General features: G+C 38.6%; 1 protein-coding gene across 3 annotated transcripts in view; it reads left to right on the top strand.

Moving 5' to 3' along the window:
• DPP10 (dipeptidyl peptidase like 10) overlaps nt 1-20,866 on the top strand; it is a 451,512-nt gene that overhangs the window by 380,323 nt on the left and 50,323 nt on the right. For all 3 annotated transcript variants that reach the window (XM_048309457.1, XM_048309458.1, XM_048309456.1), the window contains exons 6-7: nt 6,533-6,585; nt 6,686-6,767. In XM_048309457.1, the coding sequence (XP_048165414.1) occupies nt 6,533-6,585; nt 6,686-6,767 (135 nt within the window). The remainder of the gene's footprint in view (nt 1-6,532; nt 6,586-6,685; nt 6,768-20,866) is intronic.

Genomic DNA, 20,866 nt, shown 5'->3' with positions numbered 1-20,866 from the left:
TTGCAATACAAAGATAAGAAAGGAATAGATCTTTTTTATTGTTTTGTGATCAGCACATTAGATACTGATTCCATTCTCTTTGCACTGCAGTCCCAGCAAGGTCACGTGTCTTAAAACTCATAAAAAGGAAATGAGGAATAGGAGTTGGTTGTGTGAATGTTAATCTGGTTCTTTTGGAGAGCAAGAAGTTGCTGCTTGGAATCCTGATAGCATAAAGCAAAGACTGGCCCCCTCCTACTGTAACTCATTTGCTTTCAGCAGACTTCCCACAAAGGGGGAAGTTCAGACACAAATAATCTGGTGTTCTCCAAACGTGTAGCAGAATAAGGAGTTTGTATATGACATTAAAGACCTGCTCAAAGCCTTTTCTCATTTTCATTGCTGGAAATCAGAATTAAACCAGTATTGCCTGAGCAAAATTGATAGTAAAATATCAGTAACTAGAGGAGAAATAATTTCAATAATTATTTGCATAATCTTTATAACTAGTACACATAGACTTTGTATAATTTGTATAGGCTGTGGTTTTTTGTATGGGGAGTGAACTTGAATATACATTAGCATACAAAAACTATATAGTACAGTTGTTTCTTCTGGCCACAAGCACACTGTATTTATATCAGTAATCCCTTCAAAAGATCTCCATAACCCTCCTGTGCTTCATGATGTCCCCTCATATTCTCTCCACTCTGCATCTGGTTCTTGCTCATTATTTTTAGCTCATGGCACGTTCTGCAGGTTCCATTTTTGTTCCAAGGTACTTTTATCCTAAAGGCAAAATAGGAATCAATATATGTTTGCATTTCTTTTTCTAAATTGTATTTTTGAGCCTTTAGTGGAGGTTTCTTAAAATTTTTGATTTTTGAGTGAGACTCTGTGTGTCATTTTGTGTGAATACTTCATTGCATGAATGGCAGATGAATGATTGGTTACTTTTTGCTCAGCCTTCTAATCACTTTACCACAGCAAAAGCTTTTGGTTCAGTTTTCAGCATAAGTAGATTTCTCAGTAATTCTTCAAATGCTTAATTCAACTGTAGAAAAGAGGATAAAGGCAGAATCCTACTCATGTTGCTGTTTTTCACACTCTGCATGACAGCCAGTAGCTCCTGTGGCTGGCACCCACCGAGGCAGTTTGGAAACATGCCAGACCATTTTACTAATGTATTATGAAAGGTTTCAGAAGTGAGCAGGGGCCACGGATGAATGCAGAAGTGAGTGTCCTTGGCAAGATGTATTCCTGTTTACTTCCCTGCTTCACTGTGTCCTGTCCCCTGATTTCTGGGTTCACGTGCATTTTGTGATATGTATTGTAATGGAGGTTATTAATTAGGAAGGATCACTTTTAGTTTTAGGTAGTCCTTTTTTCTTCAGGGGGGCATAGGAATGCTTCTTTTTCCCTAACATTGTTGTTATAGATGTGGTGGCCTGAAGAGATAACTGAGACAAGATTTGTGGGAAGAGGTAATATCTTTTATTAGGCCAACTGATGTAGCTGAAAAAAACAGAAAAGCTTTCAGGCACAGAAAACCTTTTCCAGGTCAGATTCTCTCATAGCTTTGAACTGCCTAATAATTGACTTGTGCCTGTGAAGCAATAAAAGCAGTTTTTTGATCTTTCTCTTTTTATGAGTAGTACTGTTTGGGAGGCATCCATATATTGCAGGAGTTAAAACCTTACACAGCTAAGGTTGATAATTCTGCTTTCAATTCTGATTAAATTCTTTAGCTCATAGAGCAAGAGTATAATAATTTTTCATTCAGACTAGTAGTCTCTTAAAATACTAGATTTTGTTTTTCATGGAATCAGAAGTGTAAATTAACCCATAAAAGATCTGATACCTCACTGATGAATCAGAGAGGTCTGCATGGTTTTGAACCTTATCTAAGAAACTGCCTCTCTTTCCAAATCAGGGTATGTGTTTGGAGATAAGTGGGATGAGAATAATGGCAAACACTGCAATTTCAGTTATTTAATGAGTCTCTGCTGCTTTTTTTTTTTAACTAATGGGAAGGGCATGGCTTTTAAATAGTATCTTTTTTATTTTCTATGTACAATACAAATAGATGAATATCTATGTCGTGTGCAAGATGTGGACCTCATTTGGCTGTTAATCTTCGGAATAATTGAGAGTGTTACTGCGGGTGCTGAAGTTATCAATGTATTTCATATACTCTCACCTTTTATTGTTCTTGCTCTGACTGAGTGCTTTTATGCCCTGTGAGATGTCTTACTGGACATCTCACAGGGGAATTTACAGAGTGTAGCAGCCCTGGGAACTGCAGAGATGAGTTCAGATTACAGGAATCTGGGTAAAAACAAAAATACGGGACGGTCACTCCCCTACCTCATAAAAAGCTGTGCTAGCAAGGAGGCATCATTATTGCTCTAAATGAATAACACACAAAAGAATGTAATTGGTTTATAATACAGGAAATGGATAAAGGATGCATCAAGGTGTTTGGCATGCCCAAGCATTTTGAGATTATAGTGCTGTGAGGTTCTAATGTCATCAGCTCTCCTCCATTTCCCTGGAGCTGAGAGCTCTCATCACACTGTAAAAATAGTGCTACTGAGGTTTTCTTGGCAGCTTTTTAGCAAAAACACTGTTCTGCTGAGAAATGTTTTCCAAATTACCCAAGGACAGTGAACTGGATATTTTCTGGAATGTATTGCAGAATTAGTGGAATGTGTTTTGGCTGAGTGCATAAGGCACTGTTTTCCTGCATGTTGTTGGGCTATGCATTGAGTTCCACGGCATTATTTCATTTTCAGAAACTGTAGAAAGAAAAAATAATTCCTTGAAAGGTAGAGAATAAAGGGTACATATAAATCCAGAACTCAGTCATTGAAAGAATCACACCTTCATCTAAATGTGTCATCTAAAAGTTCAGATGATGATTGATAAGTGTGTTTTTTATTGTTGGCTGTTAGCTGAGTAATAGATTGTTATTTCAATACGTTTTGACTGGAGCAATTTGTCTTGAAATACTTTTGTCACCTTTTTCTTTTAGGTCCTTTGTAATGGAGTTTTGTAATTTCATTTTTTTCATACACAAATGCAGCTAACTTTTTCAGTGTTGAGCAGCACCAGATGAAAGCTTGTCATCACTTTCGAAGCTGGTAAAAGAATGAATTCAGAAGAAATATTTAATATGCAGTGGTTGTTACCTACTGCATTCTGTGGCAAAAGAAAAATTAAATAAATTGTATTGAGGGGGTGGTGTACTGTCTGTCTGATCTAAAAAGCCATTTTCACAGTTCTTAACATTGCAGGGAACATTTTCCAGCTTATCCTAATAGAAGCAGGCAAGTTATTTACTTGCCAGAAAGGCCTGAACCCTAGCAATCATACATGCCACTTGAAGAGTTAAGGCTCGTCACAGTGCCCAGCTTTAACTTGTATAATTCTTTTAATAAATTATACCATGCCGTTTTCCTCTTTTTGTTTCCCCCAGCTGATATGACAGTGCAGAAATTGCTGTAATACATTTAATATTTTAAAAGGCTTTGCTCTCCTACATTGCTTCACTTCTTAGAGATGTTTTGTGTGTCCATATTCATTAATTGATTCTCTCTGTGCTTAGTAGGAGTATTTTTCACTACAACCTTTCGCCCTTTTCCTGTTTCATGTCTCTTTTTTTAGTCAATTGGAGCAATTCAATGTCCATGTTTAAATATTAGTCTTCATTCAGTCTTTTGATAGCACCTCGGTTAGAAGGCAAGGAGGACAAGAAATGTTTGAAAACATTTTGGAATAGGAATGATAGCACTTTGGGTTTGAATGTTGCACTCAGTAGCCAGCCTTCTTATCTTTTTATTTGCATAAATTACCAGGGTTTTTTCTGATAGCGCACCTCCTACAAAACAGGAGTTCCCCAAGCCTCTTCCACAGAGGACACAACTGGTGGCCATGTGGGAGGTTTGATCCTGGTGTTTTGAGGGTTGCTGGTACTCCTTACTGTGGTGCCAGATGTTGTATGATGATGGATGAGGCGTGTGATGAGGAAGAGGCGTGTCCCAGCCACTGACGGATCTGTGCAAGAAGAAGCCAATCAGGTTAAGCTTTTGTACAAAACTACAGGAGCTTCATAAGAACTTTCTGTAAGAGCCAGACTAGAAAAAGAAAGATTTTCCACATCCTTTTTTATTGATTTCATTTCAGTAGTGATTGTGTTTCAGTGTGTGGCTCTCGCAAGCAAGATGACTTAGGAAACGTCGTACTTGTAATTTATACATGGTGCTCCTGTTAAGAACTAAAACTCACATGAGTAATTTGAGAAAAATGTCAGCATCCTGTCTGCAAGTGACTTCACTGTAGAGTTGGTCTCCAGTGGAAGTGGAGCTCCTTCAACTTGGAACACAGATATTAATGTTTCTGCATAAATGTTTAGACAGAAATGTTACACAAAGCATGAGGAATGTTTCCACATGACATATGAAGTGTTGTTCTTGTTGTTACAGCATATTTTCTGTTTGAGCTGTCAGAATGACATTAGTTTAGCATTTCTTCTTGAAATATATTGTCTAATAATTTACTTTTTAAATATTTCTGTTCTAAATATTTATCAGCCCTGCACACATTATCTTTGATACAATTTTCCCTTTTCCTGCAAGGGCAAGAGACCCATTTCTCTTCTTTGTAACTGGCCTTTAAAAGCTGCTGGCAAGTGCCCCTCTAGGTAACCTCTGGCAGTGCACATCCTGTGCAGAAACCACCATGATTTAACCATTTGTCTCTGTTTCAGTCACACTTCTCAGAAGAGGCTGGTACCTTGCATGATTTTATCTTAAGCTGTAATATAAAGTATAAAATACAAAAAACATTTGGGGCATACTTACTTATATATGTATGAATCTTACTGAAGCAACAGTTTTGATGTTAAACACAATACACTTGGAAAATGGAAATTATTTTTGTCTTAAAGGGAAATTTTATAGAAGGTGTATCCAGCTGTTGCACAGAGTTACTAATCTTAGAGACCTTTGTGGGATTCTTGCTGCATCAGCCAGCAAGGATTTAGGACATGCTAAATTCTTGGCATGTTTTGGCAGGGAACTAATGATAAAAAGGGAGTCAGTGGAAGGATGTTTCAGATGGCTCTGTTACTGAATGGCCTACAGACAAAATATCAACCTCTGAAACCCTCTCATGTGCCATAGTGACAAATTCCAGTGTCTCTGTCCATGTAGGATCCCCCTTTGCCTGTTCTCTTTGAAGGAGATACTGAAAGGTTCCCCGTGTAGAAACTATAACCTAAAGAGTTCCCAACACATGTATCCATGGCAAGGTTTTGGCTGATCCATGTCAAGGTTTTGGCTTTACAGCTATGTCTGTCCCCATCTAACTGGGATGAGCCTGTCCAGAGATAAATCCTTCATGTGCCAAGCAGACATGCTGTAACTGTAGACATGAAGCTGCAGTAAGTCTAGTGGATGTCATCTAATGTTTCTTTCTAACAGAAGTTTACATTAAAAAGCAGAGTTTTGCTTAGTTCAGTAATAATTAGTTGCAAATATATTTTATATTCCAAGACCATGAAGTAATTTCAAATTATATTAAAACTAACACTATGGAATTATGCTACTTTCATGATGCAGGACATAGAGGCAAAAAATGAGCTAGGTAAAAACCAATCACTCAAGCCTGGAAGAGAGCAAAATGTGTATTATTCACTATCTGTGTAAAGACTAATGTTTGACTAGAGAGAATGTGTAATAGTTTGCTTTGGTTTGAGCTCTTTGGTGTGGTGGTCCATCAGATGACACACTGTAATTGCTTTTCTGTTCCATTTGGAGAATCCTTCAGGTTTTGAATCCAGAAGTCACTGCTAACTTGCTGTTGAATGAGAAAGGTTTACTGAAAAATAGTTCTTTGTTTTACGCAAAATGACAAAAAACCTTCAACAAACTTTTCCTGAAAAACAAAGGAAGTCAACCAAAATTAGACCAAAACATATTTAATGAAAGCCACAGCGAACAGAGCCCCACTATGTACAGAGATTTTCTGTTCTGTGAGCCATACCCAGGAGGTCCTTCAGGCTGTCCACAGCAGGTGGTGACAGCAATACCATATGACCCTCTATTGGTCTGCATTTCAAGCAGAATAACTGTGATGCCTGTGCAATCATTTTGACACAGCTTGATGAAGAAATAGAGAAAGAAAAGTGGTTCTTTTTTCCTAATATATGTTCTTGGTGGGTTTTTCCGTTTTGGGGGGGTGTGTTTTTTGGTTTTGGTTTTTTTAACAGATTTTACAGATTTTTATGATTGGGACATTTTCTGTGCAGTTGTTGTACTGAAAAAAGTGTCTGGTTAAATTAACAGATGAATATGTGTGACCTTCCTACAGCTTTCAAAACCTGGTTCAGGTCTGTTGGTTATAATTAATTCAGTAAAACATTCTTTCAGTCATAAAGGTACTGATGTTTACAGGGATTGAAAGACTGTGACTGCCCTCATGGTAGTCTGTATTTAATCCTGTATTTTCTCTTGTAATTCTTTACTTTCTCTCTTTTTCTTTTTTTTAACAGGTTTTTCATTATTCTTACACAGCTTCATATGTGATTTATAACATACACACAAGGTAGGTCACATTGTTTTTTCCATACCATGTCATTGTCAGTGGCTCTATGCATGAGGTGATGCCAATGTGTTCAAGTAAAAAATGTTTCCCTTTTTTCAAGGGAAGTTTGGGAGTTAAACCCTCCAGAAGTAGAGGATTCAGTTTTACAGTATGCAGCCTGGGGCGTTCACGGACAGCAGCTGGTAAGCACAGTCATTAAAAATGTATGGACTCCAGATTGAGGTAAAAACAAAACTGAAAGCCTTAAGATAAATTGCATTATATATTTCTGCACTATGCTAGTATGGTCCTATTACAGCTTTTAGGAGAGCTCTATTTATTTGTTTATTTTTTATTAAAAATATGTCTTTCCAGTCTGACCCCCCATAAGCAAATTGTACAATTGCTGAAAGAATCACATCTTCGTCTAAATATGCGCTCAGGTGATTTTCAGGGTAACCATATTTATGGCTACTGCTATGTGGGAAGGAAAGTTAAAGGTGAAGAGAAGTTTTCTTTCAAGTGCAATATCAATGAAAACTGGGCAAAAGCTTAGCATCCAAATGTGATGTGATGGATTCATGAAAAGTGGTGTTTTCATTTCAGTATGAAAATTACTGCCAAGGTCAGCTGTGCTGCATTGAATTCATAATAATAAAACAAGAGATGCTATGTTTCATGTATCCTTTTTTTTTTCCAGAAGTTTTACCATTTTTAATGAACATAAATCATCCATGATCATCGTGACCAACATCAGTATGAGAAGAAAATAATTGTGGTTTTAGAACAGCAATGATTTTAAGCTGACCTGTATTGGTAGTTGAAGGCAAGAGACTGATTAAGTCTTCAGTTCTGCATAAGAAATTCAGATAATCCTTGTTACAGTGTTCTAATAAGCTCATTAATGCCCCCAGGCATGATCCCAGGGCCTCCTTGCACATCCAGCTTGGTCATGCAGAGAGGCTGTAAGCCGAATGTCTAAAGAATACACCCTGTTGCTTTATATCATTCATCAAGATGATTGGAAAGTAAAAAATGTTTCTGGTTGGAATGTATTGCATTAAGGAAGTGGAGGCAGGTGAGAAAAAGTAATTGGAACATGCTTGGTATGTTTTAATAATTAACCACATTAATTTATTAATAATGAGACAGAACATGGTGACAGGACTAATGGTAATAAATACATAGGTTATTTACCAGGCAGCATTAGGGAATGTGGCAAACCATATAGGTGATAGCAGAAAGGAGAAGCATTTGCAAAAGTGAACAGATTTAAGGAGTATTTTAATTAAATTGCAGTACGTAAGATTTGTCTGTGCTGTACCTCTGATCAGAAATCTAAAGTAGAACTAAAATTAAGTGCAGTGATTACTGAGAAAATATCTTTTCCTTTTCCTTAGATGTCTCATAAGAACAGGGTCAGACTTGCCGATCGTAAACCTCAGAAGAATAAATCAGAATAATGCTATCTTTGTGTGTTTTGCTTAAAATGTCATTCTGTAAATATGTATGGATACTTTCGGATACAGGCACAGGTGGACTCCTATTACATCTCAGACCTGCAAAAAAAAGTGCAATCATTTTAGGTACAACCTTAATCATCCAAATTTGAAAACATTGCCATAATTCATACTTGAGTGAGGATAACATTACTCATCTTCGTTAATGCCCCCTAGTAAAGTTAATGTCATGCTTTAAAAATATCTGCTCTGCTCTGGGTTTTATGGTGCCATATGGTCTGCAGAATTAGGAAATAATAACTTTGAACACAAAATCTTCTGTGCACTCTGAATGACACTGAGTGTTGCCATAGAGATGTACACCTGCAGGAACAGCCTACTGAAGGTGACTTTAGGAATTGCCAATTAGAAGCATGTCCTCTTGAAGCCATTCATGTGGTGAAAGGAGGTTTCCAAAGTGACAGAAGTGCCTTGCTGCATTGCCCTCCCACTTCAGCAGCAAGCCAAAAATGTAGAAGGAGCATGAATGAATAAAGACTGTTGTGAATAATGGGTTTTGCTGCTGTCCAAAGGAACATCTGCCTCCAGCAGAAGCAGGACGGAGAGTTCATTCCAGCAGAACAGGTTAGGCAGAGGAAAGATGTGTGCCTGAGGCATTGCCACAATGGTTCTGTTACAAAATTTGTCATTAGAACAAACACTATATTAGTGGTTTTGAGTAAAATAGTACAGGAAGCAACCAGCAATGAAACAGGGCACAGAGGAAGGTGAAAGAGAGAGACCAAATGGTGAAAATCTGTCAGTAGCTATCGATGGTATGTACCTGGGTGCAAACAAAGCTGCAGTCTCATGGATCTGTGCTGCCATACACACTGTGAGTGGTTTACCTTCTTGAACAAAACTTACATGTCTTTTCCATGGAATAAGGAAATAGTGATAATTCATGAGTAAAACAAGCAGTGAAATACTTACTCTAAATAAAATAATCATGGTGTATTAACCTGGGTGATCCCTAAGAGCCATTCATTACAACTGTTCTTACAAGTGGAGTACAGTTGGAGAATAAATTCATTTTATATACAAAAATTTAATGTAGAAAGAGCCATGACATGTGCTATGTGCCATCACAGAGACAGAGTGTATGTAGTTCTCTAACGTGAAGGGGAATAGCACCTTCCCATCTGTGGTGCAGAAATGAATAGCAATATTATAGCCAGGACTGGTCAGCAAAATTAGCACAAAATGTGAAACATGAGGCCATACTGAGCCCAAGATCCCAACTTTACACTATAAGTATTTGGAAAGTCCTGGATTAAATCCAAAATATGGGGGGATGACACATGGACTTGGATCAACTATTCTCAATAGTTAGGCTATAGTGTATAAAATAAGGTGTTTCCAGTCCATGGTTCTGCAGAAGATCTCAGTAACAGTGCAGCCTACATAGTTATCTTAAATTCTTCCAATGAGGAGGAATTGGCAAGGTGTTCAAACAGATAATATACGGATGTGAGGGGGAAAAAAACAGGAAGGAAAATATGTATGAAGCCATGAACTGCTTATTGCACAGAGGAGGATATGGCTGCAGTGAAATCGAGTATATGCAATACTTTGCCTCCTTGTGGAAAGCATGTATCAGTCTCAGTTTACTGTTCAGAATAATTTCTGGGGCTGTCTAATGGGCCAGTATGCCCCATGTGGCTAGTGAAGAACAGAGGTAGGTTCATCTCAGATGCCAGGTGGCTGAGCCACAGTACCATTGTTTTCAAGCTACCACAGTGGTTGCAAGTTATTTCAGTTTCTTGCTATTTACCTAGAGTAGATGGTTTTGTAATGATTAAAAGGAAAGCTCCAAGAAACATCTGCTGTTTGAGTCATGACATTTTGGTGGTGAAATTGAAAATGTTTGCCATTGGGGTGAAGAAACTTTTATCTAATGAATTAATGTATCTTAAGGTCACATAGCTCTTAAAACAAGAACTGCTTTCAAGGACACACTTTAAAATGCTGCCTTTTAACTGTGTTAGAAATGTGCCAGATCTAAAATACCATTTCTGGGTTATAGTATGTTAGGGAGCTGTTTATGTATTTGCCAAATGTTACTCATGTTTGATTAAAATTGTGCGAGTCATTATTTGATTATCTCTTTATCTCGCCTCCATAGAATCCATCACTGCAGCATTAAATAATTCCAGGAAAGACAAACCAGCCCAACTAGAGATCTAATTTGTTTCATCAACATTTTTCTGCCTCCAGTTTATTGATTAGAGACCTCACTACTTGTGGCTGAGAAAGAGATATCCCATACCTGGTGGGAAGGCTTTACTGAGAAGAAGAATGGTTTGGAGTTTCTAAAGGGCCTCTGTTGTTGAAATACCCAGTTTTTTATCCAGTGCTCTGCCTTCTTGAGCCTTATCTCCTCCAGTAGTTTGTAGCAAAGGTTTTCATGTGTTTGTGCTGGACCTGGCTTGTATCTGACACAGGAGAGACAACTCTGGATCTGCCTATGGGGATGTATTGCAGTAGGAGCCTGGATATAAAACTTCAGGCTGGAGATGTCTCCAGTGTTTGCAGTGTTGTATTTAAGCTGTCATGTTCTTCTGCAGTGCTCCTTGTGATACAAATAGTTCTTCTGATCAGTTGTTGGGTGGGCTACTTCAAGTGGCTCCCAGTGGAGCATGGTTAGAAGTTGTTCAGTTTGACATGGCTTTTTCTTAAAAATTACACTTTTTTATTCCCTGCCTTGGTGGTCGTATATGTTGATTATTTTGTATAAAATACTTTCTTTCACGTTATTCTATGAACATATATCCATGCAAGTCACTTTGCCTTTGTATTTATAATAGATATTTTATGTTATTTATTGCAGTAAGCTCGCTTTCCTTTTGAATATATTAAGTGGTTCTGAAGGGAGTTTGAGTTACATACTTTGATGTATCAGCATAAATAATGATCTGTTGATTTACAGATTAATATCTGTGCATAAATTAATATATATTTTAACCAAAGAGAAATCAAGAAAATAGTAAAACTATCCAGAATACCGAAGAAAATTATTTTTTAGAGGCTTTGTCAAAAATTGATGCTACCAACAAAATATAAGCACTTTCAAATGGTAGGACTGAAGATGAGCTTTTACTATGCTTTATTGTAATTTAGGTCATCATTGAGTAGAATCACCTATTAGGCTGTATACACAAAGAAAAATTTGGTGACTGTAGCTGAATTGTGGATTCAGGATGTTCCAATCAATTTTTAGAAAGTACTTCAAATATTAGAAATCTAGAAGTTGCCCTCATCTTCCAAAAAACCAACAAAATAATAAAGGTTACTCACAAATAATAGATCTTAGAAGGTGAAACTTTTAAATAGAGAATGAAAAAGATCCAGTGAAAGAGGACCTCATTTTGTATTAAAACTACCTTAAAACCAGCATACAAACAAACCCAGAAATAAACCAGAGCAAAATCTGCTTTAATTGCTGTTAATAAATATACCATTTCAAGAACTCTCTGCCCTTTTGCTTTGTGATCAGTCATCTTACCTTTACCCTTTTGTCATGTTTGGGGGTTCAATTTCCCTTCACCCCCCCATCAATACCTATTGCCCCACAAAAATGCAAATAATCTCTCAGACTATTGAATTGATGGATTAAAATGACATTACCTTACAATTGCCTTTCGTCAAAATTTTAGCCTTTTTTTTCAATGGCTTTCAAAGACTGTTTTAGGTAAGACAAATACTGCAGTAGCAAAGTTCTTTGATGTTGTATTATTTTCCAAGTACCCAGATAAGCACTGGACTAATTTAGTAAATGAGGAATTAGCAGGATTGTTCTAGGACAGGTACCTAGCTGAACACATGCTTTAACAGCCATTAGTTGCTGAAAGCTCCATTTACTGTTTGGTCTATCAAGGTAATGTACAACTGCTATAAAAAATGGTAATTTATCTTTCTGTAAAATATTTGCCGTGTGTTTTCTTTTTGCATAATTAGTGCTGTGGGTACTTGGCACCCCCTCCTGGCAAGAACACTTGCATATGCAAATGAAGTACATTAATTAATGCTAATTAAGTCCTAAATAAATATATTTCCTCTGCTGTTTTTATCTGCAAAGTCTTCTGCTCTTTTGACTTACTGTATTTTAGATGAGTAACTTAAAATCACATATGGAAATGTCAAGGCTTTATTTCATCTTTCCTTTTAATGACTATGCTAATGAGGCAAATGGCAGTGAAACTGAGAGGAAAATGTCTGCTTGAATTTATTCTGAAAACTAGAAATAAACAAGAACCCTTCAATGTGACATTAACTTCAGGTATGATACCTCATTTAAAATGTATGAGGGGTTCAATTACCAAACTTTGGTAGTTCAAAGCACGTTTGGAGGTCCTTTGTCCTACTGAGGATGTTTCTCTGAGGGAGGGGAGCTGTGGTTGAGCATTGCCCACCCACCTGAGTTGACAGAAGAATTAGTTACCTAAAAGACTTTGTTAAACTGTCTTCCTCCAAAGCTGCTGCTACATGTGGGGTTTTTCTCTTGGATTTTTCAAACTATCATCGTAAAATCTAAATGTTTTTTTCCTTTTCATTTAAATTATTTGATTCAAACCATTCTTCAAAGAAAAGAAAATTTTATGAGTTTCTCTGAAGGTATTCTACTGAACTAGTTTACATTTTCCATTATCAATTTCTGGGTGCTCACTCCACTTAAATATGGATAGGAGGAGCATTTAATGCATGTTCTCTGGTTCCAAAAGTGATGCTCCACCTGAAAGCTTTGTTTCCCATCTCAGAAAAGAGGAATGGAGAATGCAGCCAGAAAACGCAGGCAGTTTGGCAAAACAGGAAAAATTAAGAGTTTTACTTATGAAGACTGGATATATTCAATAAAAATTTTGTGAGCTCTGGAGACCACTACAGCATTATAAATGGAATATTATAAATGGAGCAAGGCTAAGTTGAGCAAAGAAGTTTCGTCATCAATTTGGTTAGTGAAATACAACAAACATATTCTGGTATCAAAGGTAACTTAAAATTATGAGTATTAAGGATTAGGTATTGCTGGCCCTTTGCGACAATAGCCACTTGGCTGTATCTGAAAGAGGTGAAGAAATAATGAGAAAATCATATGTTTTATAGGAGTGTTATTCCTCTAGTACTGTTTTTCATGTGGAACAGTAAAAGGCCCAGCAGCTTTACAGTGAATAAATCAAGAGGGGAGATAAAATATGTTTCTTCTCCCAGATTTTTATTCTGTTATCACTGATCTAGCATGCAGCTAATATTTGAGTCAGTATGGAAGCCCTACACACAAGCAATGCATTTTTTTCATCCAGAAGCAAATATATTGGAAATTTGATATATCATTGTGCTAAAACTCAAATTATTTCTTCACATGGTTACTGTTCTGGGGGTGTGTGTGTGTGTGTATATATATATATATATATATATATATATATATATATATATTCACACAGTGCCACAAAGACACAGGCAAAGAAGCACAGCCACACACGTTTGATAGGAGCAGTCATCAGGACTTTCCATGCAGCAGGCTGCAGGGAGCAATGAAAACAGCAATATGCACCTCTCATCATGTTGTTCAACATGTTCATGTGTAACAAAGCATATCTGAATATTCGCACTTCCGTCTGTTAGCTAATATTAACTGCAAGTCCAATGGCTCATAAAATAGGACTGCTGTGCTTCTTGGGTGAAAAATGTGTGGCTTTCTGTAATGCAGAAACATGAAAATTGTATTTCAGAAGTCTAAAGTTCTTCGGAAATATCCGCCCATAAAAACTGTGAAGCAGAGGTGAGGATCTAATAGAATCCTTAGCTAAACTGGATTTGGAAAAGAGTGGGTTTTATTATGGACTGTATTTCTATATAACTCCAAAATCCTGCCCAAAACCACTGCATGCTTACCTGTGTCCATGGACCATATAATTATGTAGTCACTTTGTATTTGTTGATTAAAAAAAAAGGCTATGATACACCACAGGATAGGGTAGAAAATTTGTCATATCTATCTTTTAGCAATGTAATGTAAATGGCACTTTTAATTGTCAGATAACAAAAAAAAGGTTAAAAAACCCAAGAAAGCAGCTATACTCTATTCTCCTTAACACCTTGGAAAAGGAAGAGGAAAATTCACTATGGTAAGGCACCAAAATGTCAAAACAGAAGAGTTTGAAGATTTCTAATGCCTTTCTGGTTCAGGTTCTTTGGAGAGGTTGTTCTATCAATTGTAAACACAAATTTTATTTACCTTTTGTAAAGTGTTTGGCAGAGGACTTGTAAAAGACTTTGGAGTCTCTTTGATTGTACCAGTGCCTACAGAGTTCTGCTAGGAACAGGCTAAAGGGACAAAACCAGCTTGACACAAACCCCTCTGAACTCTTGCTTTGTGGGAGGGTTCCTTAACCTTTTCTATGTAAATGTTCTGTTTGCTGTATGTTAAAATTGATTTTCTTGTTTGGCACATAACGTGCATCACAAATAGAGGCAGGTTTCTGTCAGTGGAAGTGATAGTGACTGTCCTCTCGTCAAGGTTTAACAACTCTGGCCATGCTCAGCTCTCCTGGCTTTCTCTATTTTAGCCAAGTCCCTCTTGAAGAAGAGACATTAAATTCCATCATCATCAACCCATAAATGTCCTTGTATGTTTCTTTTTTCCCTGCAGTGGGGTTATGACAACCCCACTGTGTTTGTGCTGAAGGATCAGAGCTGATTAAACTTTTTCTGCACTGTGTTTTCTGCACTGTGTTACAGACTTAGGCTTTCATGTTCACTCAGCCTGGGCCAGACAGTGAAATGCAAAGAACTGTGGATGTGTAGTTGTGGAAGTGTATCTCCACTGGCAGCTCCAAGGCCTGCAGAATAAGGATTAAAAAGTCAGGTGTACTGTTGGTATCTAAGAGAAAACAAAGCACTGATTTCCTTCACCATTTATGGCAGGTGACAGTGCATTTACAGAAATAAAAGGGAAAATGTTTGTGTGGAAGGAAAGCAAATAGTTGCTTTTAAGTGTTGTTTGCCAGACTCTGAACTGTCCCAAACAGATGGGCCGTTATAAGAGCTAGTCAAAAATTCCTCTTTGTCTCATTCCTAATGAGGTATTTTAAGACCAGCTCTGTTTCTTGCATTGAATGTGCTGTGTGGAGTCTGTACAGGTGGATGTCATCCACTAAAATTTTGGCCCATCGTAAAGACAGCTGGCAGCTTGAACCCTGTGTGCAGTGGGGAGACGAAGGCACGTGCCCATACAGCAAGATGGGCTGGGTCAGCAATAGCAGCTGAAAGGACAAAGCTTTGTGTTCAGCTCTGCTTGGGTTTCTCATGTAGGAGATACTCAGAGGCACCCTGGTCTATTGTATTGCATACAAATGACAGGGATTTGTCACCTCAGGGATTGCCCACCACCCTAAGACTAGTAGAAAATGTAAATATGACTTTACAGCTCAGAATTTTCAATTCTGTACCTTTTTACTTTTGTCCTTGCTTGTTAGAATGCTACTTTCTTGCATTTTGTCAAAGAAAACAGAAGATTTCTCCTCTGATACCAAGCTCTTACAGGTTCCTTAGATATTTTTCTGTCTCCCAACATTGCTTTTTATTTTCTTCTGGAGTAACTAGGTTGAAAATGTTTCACTTTAGCTTGTTACGGATTGATCAGTCTGGGCATAATTGAATGCTTGATATCAGTGTGAGATGAGCCTGAAATACCAGAGATCATTTTAAAAGATTCTATGGTAAGGACAGATTATGATTTTATTATAAGCTCCATGCTGGCTCATTAGTCAGAAGCAATCAGCAAGTGTGAGGAAGGAGGAGTGTGAGTTCCTGAGCATGCACTGGTTTTGGGTAAGTCCATTCTTCACATCACTTAGATGAAGATCAAAGGGCTGAGCAGCCCAGTCCTCAGTGACATTTTGCACAGTGCTGCAGCCAGCAAAGCTCTGCAGGCAGCTCCATGGGAGGAAGCAGCAGATCCAGACCACAAGCTTGGGGGCAAGGCAGGCTTACTGTGATCTGTGCAGCGGATTTATGAGACTGCTTTTTGCTTAGGTCATAGTCCAGATATTATACGTGATTTTATTTATATAGCATATTACACTATGTTTGCTCTCATGGGTAAGCTGTCATGGGATGAGGCAGGGTGTGAATTTAGTGAGCATCATGATCCAATATCATTGGAAAGGCAACATAATTAATGTGTGTTGAAACAAAAGAGGGCAACGCTTCCCTGCATTTATTGGAAATCAAGGACATAAACATCAGAGTTACCATGGATTTGCTCATAGTCTGAGTTCGTGGCCTGGTTTATGTCATGACATTAGTAACTAATCTTGTAGCTACATTATGAGTGCATCCTCGCTATTGTTTACAGTAGATTTATAAACTATCTAAATAGCAATTAAATATAATAGCCTTGTAGATTGTTTGCAGTTGTTCAGAAACGATTGTGCTAACACATTACTGTGGTGCAGTGGCATTAATCTACACAGAAGAAAAATGGTGCTTCAGTGTTCTGTTCTTCCTGCTATGTCTGGCAGCTTGATGAACTGCAAAAATTAACATATAATATCTGACACCAACAAAAAGGCAGTGTATGACATTGGGATGTCTGTGCTTTGAGGTCTCCATGTCTCCTACTGATCAACAGCTACTTCCTCTCTGCCTTAATTACAATATAATCAAAACATTTGAGAGCTTCCTCTGAAAGAATTGCTGTGTAGGTCAATCACAACCTTTAGAAAATTGGTACCTTTGAGAGTGAATATAGTTATTGTTGCCCACAATTATAATCATTTTGTTACTATCTATTATATGGTTTCCGCCTCACTTGCAATGTGTCTGATGATTTTTGGAACATGGATCATGTAAGGGTGGATTTTTGTCCACTGCCATGCATTGCTTAGGTAGCTCATGGTGCCTGTGGTGCCCAGTGCCTGCATAATTTAGTGCTCTGTGGTGCAAGAGCAGGAGCAAGTCAGAGCTGAATGGCTCTGAAAATTTTGTACCAGTATAGATTGACCTGCAAAAGAAAAGAGAAAAAAACATCTGCAGAGAAGAGATCAGAGCCATTATGCACTCCTGGAGACTGGCAAAGCAGCTGTATTGCAAACTAGATCAGACATTTCAGCCTGCAATCCTATCTGTGAGAGCTCACAATCTAAATAGACTACAGATATAATGTAGGGGAAAGGAATATGAAATAAAGCTGCTTTGCAATACAAACCCATAAAACTTTCCTTGAAATTGTCATCCTGTAACATATGTGATCTGGATAGAAAATTTGTCAGACGTGAGAAAAAAAAGGCTTTTGGAAGAAGTCTGCCTAATTGTAACTCAGTCACTAATGAATATTATAACCTTTTAAAATTCACACCTATAAAAGCTCTATAAGCCACTTTTCTGTGGTTTATATTATCTGAAATATCGTAATTCTCTTTAGTTTCGGAGATGGTTGCGGGACCTGTAAGAAGGACATTAGCAGAATAATCAATCCCACCAGTGAAATGCATTATGAGTGTTTTGGGTGGTAGTTTGCCACCTTGCATTTCACTTGCCTCTCAGTGTGTGTGTCCTCTTCACTACCATGGATCTTCTTCCACAGCTGATTACTGCAGGCAAGAATGGCAGACACTAACCCTTGATTTTGCTCCTTTACCAACAAAGTGCAAAGTACCTCCTAGACATGTGGTTTGTCAGTGTGATTTTGTGCACAATGTGTGTACAGTTCACCAGTGTGGGGCAGTAAATCAACCCCTAATTTGGAAATGCTCCAGAGCATTGGTGGTGTGCCTGTTGTCCTTCCCATGGTTTGAGTGACCCCTGTGCCAGCAGAGTTATGTTGAAGATGGGTGTTGAATCTCCAGCTGTAGATAAAAATGAGCCAAATGGCATTATGCCACCAGGTCAGCACAGAGCACAGGAAAAGCCACCTCTTTCCTGCTGCCAGATAGAGCCCTGAAAGATTTCTGTGGCTCTCTCCAGCATGTGCTCTGTGGCTCCTGGCAAGAAAGGAGCTTTGATAAAGGCTGGGAAGTTTGGATTGCCATCATGGAATTTCTAGCTTGGTACAGCTGTTCCTGTATAACACTGTGTCCAGTCCTTTTGGATGATGTTTTCTTCCCCAAAGGAGCATTTACCTTTTCTGTGAAAGGAAAAAAAGAAAATAGCAGTTACACTGTTGTTGCATTGGCACACGAAGCACATAATCTTAACTACACCTTGTTCTTCAGTGGCAATCTGGTTCAAGTAAATAAGATTTTGGCAAGGAAAAAAGGGCAGGAAGGAGTACTCCTCTTCTGTAACAGTAGGTATAATAATGGTCTGACAATCTCAGTTTAAGTCTGGGAGTCCCAGGGGTATAGTAAGTAAAATCACAGATGACAAGAAAATGTTTGCTCAGTTTGGACTTGGAGAGCAGATATTACAGTGACTAAAAATAACATAATCAGTGGTTCTCAGAAAAAATTTGTCTATCAGACTGTTGGAGGATGCCAAATAGTGGTAGAGAAAATGCCAGGCCAGGTATTCATTGGAAAGCTATTGCATTGATAGGTACTGTGGGAGATTTGCAGTATTTTTTAAATCGGCGAAAACTATTTGTAAATTTCTGAAGTGGAGCTATTTCTATAATTTTTCAGATCTGTGAACCAGAAACTAGTAACAAATACTTTAAATATATAAAGGAAAACCAAACTTGTTACCTTAACAGCAGCTGTTGAAAACTGGCAACCAAATTGCTTTGATGTGGATGCAGGGCTTTGATTTTAGTTTCGTCCTGCAATCCAAAGTTAGTTCTAACATTACTTACAAGTCAAAGGAAGTGCATGGACATCTGCATTTTTCCATAATTATGGTGAAAGCAACAGTAGGAATTGAAAGCACATTTTTTGAAAAAAAATTACTTAAAAATAATTCCAAAATTAATTATTTCATTTAATATGCCACTTATTTATTTTTCCTATGTAAAATCCTTGCTTGTGCTGGACTTCCCATATGTTAAAGAACAAAAGGGCATCAACTCTTTGGATATATGCAATATATATGTGTACATACACATTACCAGGCAGTATAAACTTGGCACTGTACCTGAAACTGGAGAAGTAATGGTTTAATCTCTGAAGAGCAAAGTACAATATTTGCAGGGCAACAAAGAAAATATTCTTTATTTGACTTTGTTCTGCTCATGAATAGCTGATACTATTTGTATTAATGATTGTTAGTGAGAAAACATATTTCATCTGGAAATCTTAGTGAATGATCTGACTGGGGGCAGCTGGATTTGGCCCTGGCTAATGTATGGTGAGACAGGAGACAGAACAAATGCTAAGAGGCAAGCCCAGATGGAAAAGCATCTTGAAGCTTTTGAAGAATTAATTATCCAACTAATTGGCTGGCAGTCCCACAAGAAAGGATGGAATTTTGCTGAATGCTTTGCAAGTCTGGTGGAGCCTGTGCTGAGGTGCAGCCATCAGCCATGGGGGGCCAGGCTGTCTGTGTGGGTGCTCAGGGTTTCTGCATCAGTAAATTCTTACCCCTCTGCATAGAGGCAGAAGCACAGTTGAGTGCTCTGTTACATGGAATGCTGGGCTCTGAGCACACCTGTGCTGGCCCAGAGAGGGGTGACCTGTTTGTCCTTGCCAAGGCCACAGAGGAGGGCAGCCAGGGCTGGGCTGCCTGAGGAGGCCCTACGTCGATGTCTTTAGCGCTGTCATTAGCAGCCGCAGCAGTTCTGCAGCAGAAGCATTTCCTGAACGCCTGAAGTCTCCTTCTGGGCGTAATCAGAAATTCCTTAGTCTTGTCATAGCTCATATTTTCAATGTGAAAGGTAAGGAAGGCTGTCATGTTCTGTGGGGTATCAAGTGGGAGCGCTGAAGTTGTTCCAGATTGGAGTAGTTATTTATATATTTGTTGGTCTGAGATTCTGTGGAAGAATCTGATGATTTTCTTGGATGACAGGTAGAACCTGTAGAGAAAGAGACCAGTGCTTGTTGTATGGATCTTTTTCTTCCTAACCAAAGATGCATAGATACAGGTGACTTCTTTGTTTCCTTTCCAGCTGCATCTGCTCTGTAGCTTTAGAATTTGGTTGGCACTTCCCTTGAACAAGGTGTTCATCCTGATGAATCCATGTAATGGCAAACACAATCTGTAGCCACACTCCACAATTTCTTTCCTTCCTTCTTGTTCAAGTCCCCAACCACTCTTTGGGTGAAGAACCTTCTTCTAATACCCAGCCTAAACCTCCCCTGACACAACTTCAGGGCATTCCCTCGGCTCATGTCACTGGTCACTGCACAGAACAGATCAGTGTCTGCCCCTCCTCTTCCCCTCTCACAAGGAAGTTGCCGCTGCAGTGAGGTCTCCCCTCAGTCTCCTCTTCTCCAGGCTGCACAGACCCCTTCTGCTTTTCCTCCACCTAAAATACCTGGGCTTTGGAGTTGACCTCCAGCAGCTCTGGGCAAGCTGCTGCTGCTGCCCAGCTGGAGGACAAAAGGCTCGTGCTGTCCCTGAAATGCTGCCCTGCAATCAGAGGAGGGATTTAGTGTGGATGTGCCATGCAGGAGGCTTCAGGGGAGCAGCAAAAGGGAAAAAGTGGAGCATTTTCCTGTAATTTAGCGGCTTTTCTCTGCCTGTAGTGTTTGAAATGATTAAAGACACATGGGGGGCCTCTCCAGCTACTGGCACTGGGTTTGCTGTTCAGCTGGGGGAGTGGATGTCTCTGTTTTCACAGCTGTCTGCCATCTGGAACTAACTGCTCGGACTGGGTGCTCTGCTCCAGACCTCAGCCTGAAAGAAAATCCTGTAATTGCGAAACATGT

This window comes from Corvus hawaiiensis, chromosome 7, assembly GCF_020740725.1.
Source record: "Corvus hawaiiensis isolate bCorHaw1 chromosome 7, bCorHaw1.pri.cur, whole genome shotgun sequence".
NCBI classification, from domain to species: domain Eukaryota; kingdom Metazoa; phylum Chordata; class Aves; order Passeriformes; family Corvidae; genus Corvus; species Corvus hawaiiensis.
This window is presented reverse-complemented; position numbering and strand designations above follow the sequence as displayed.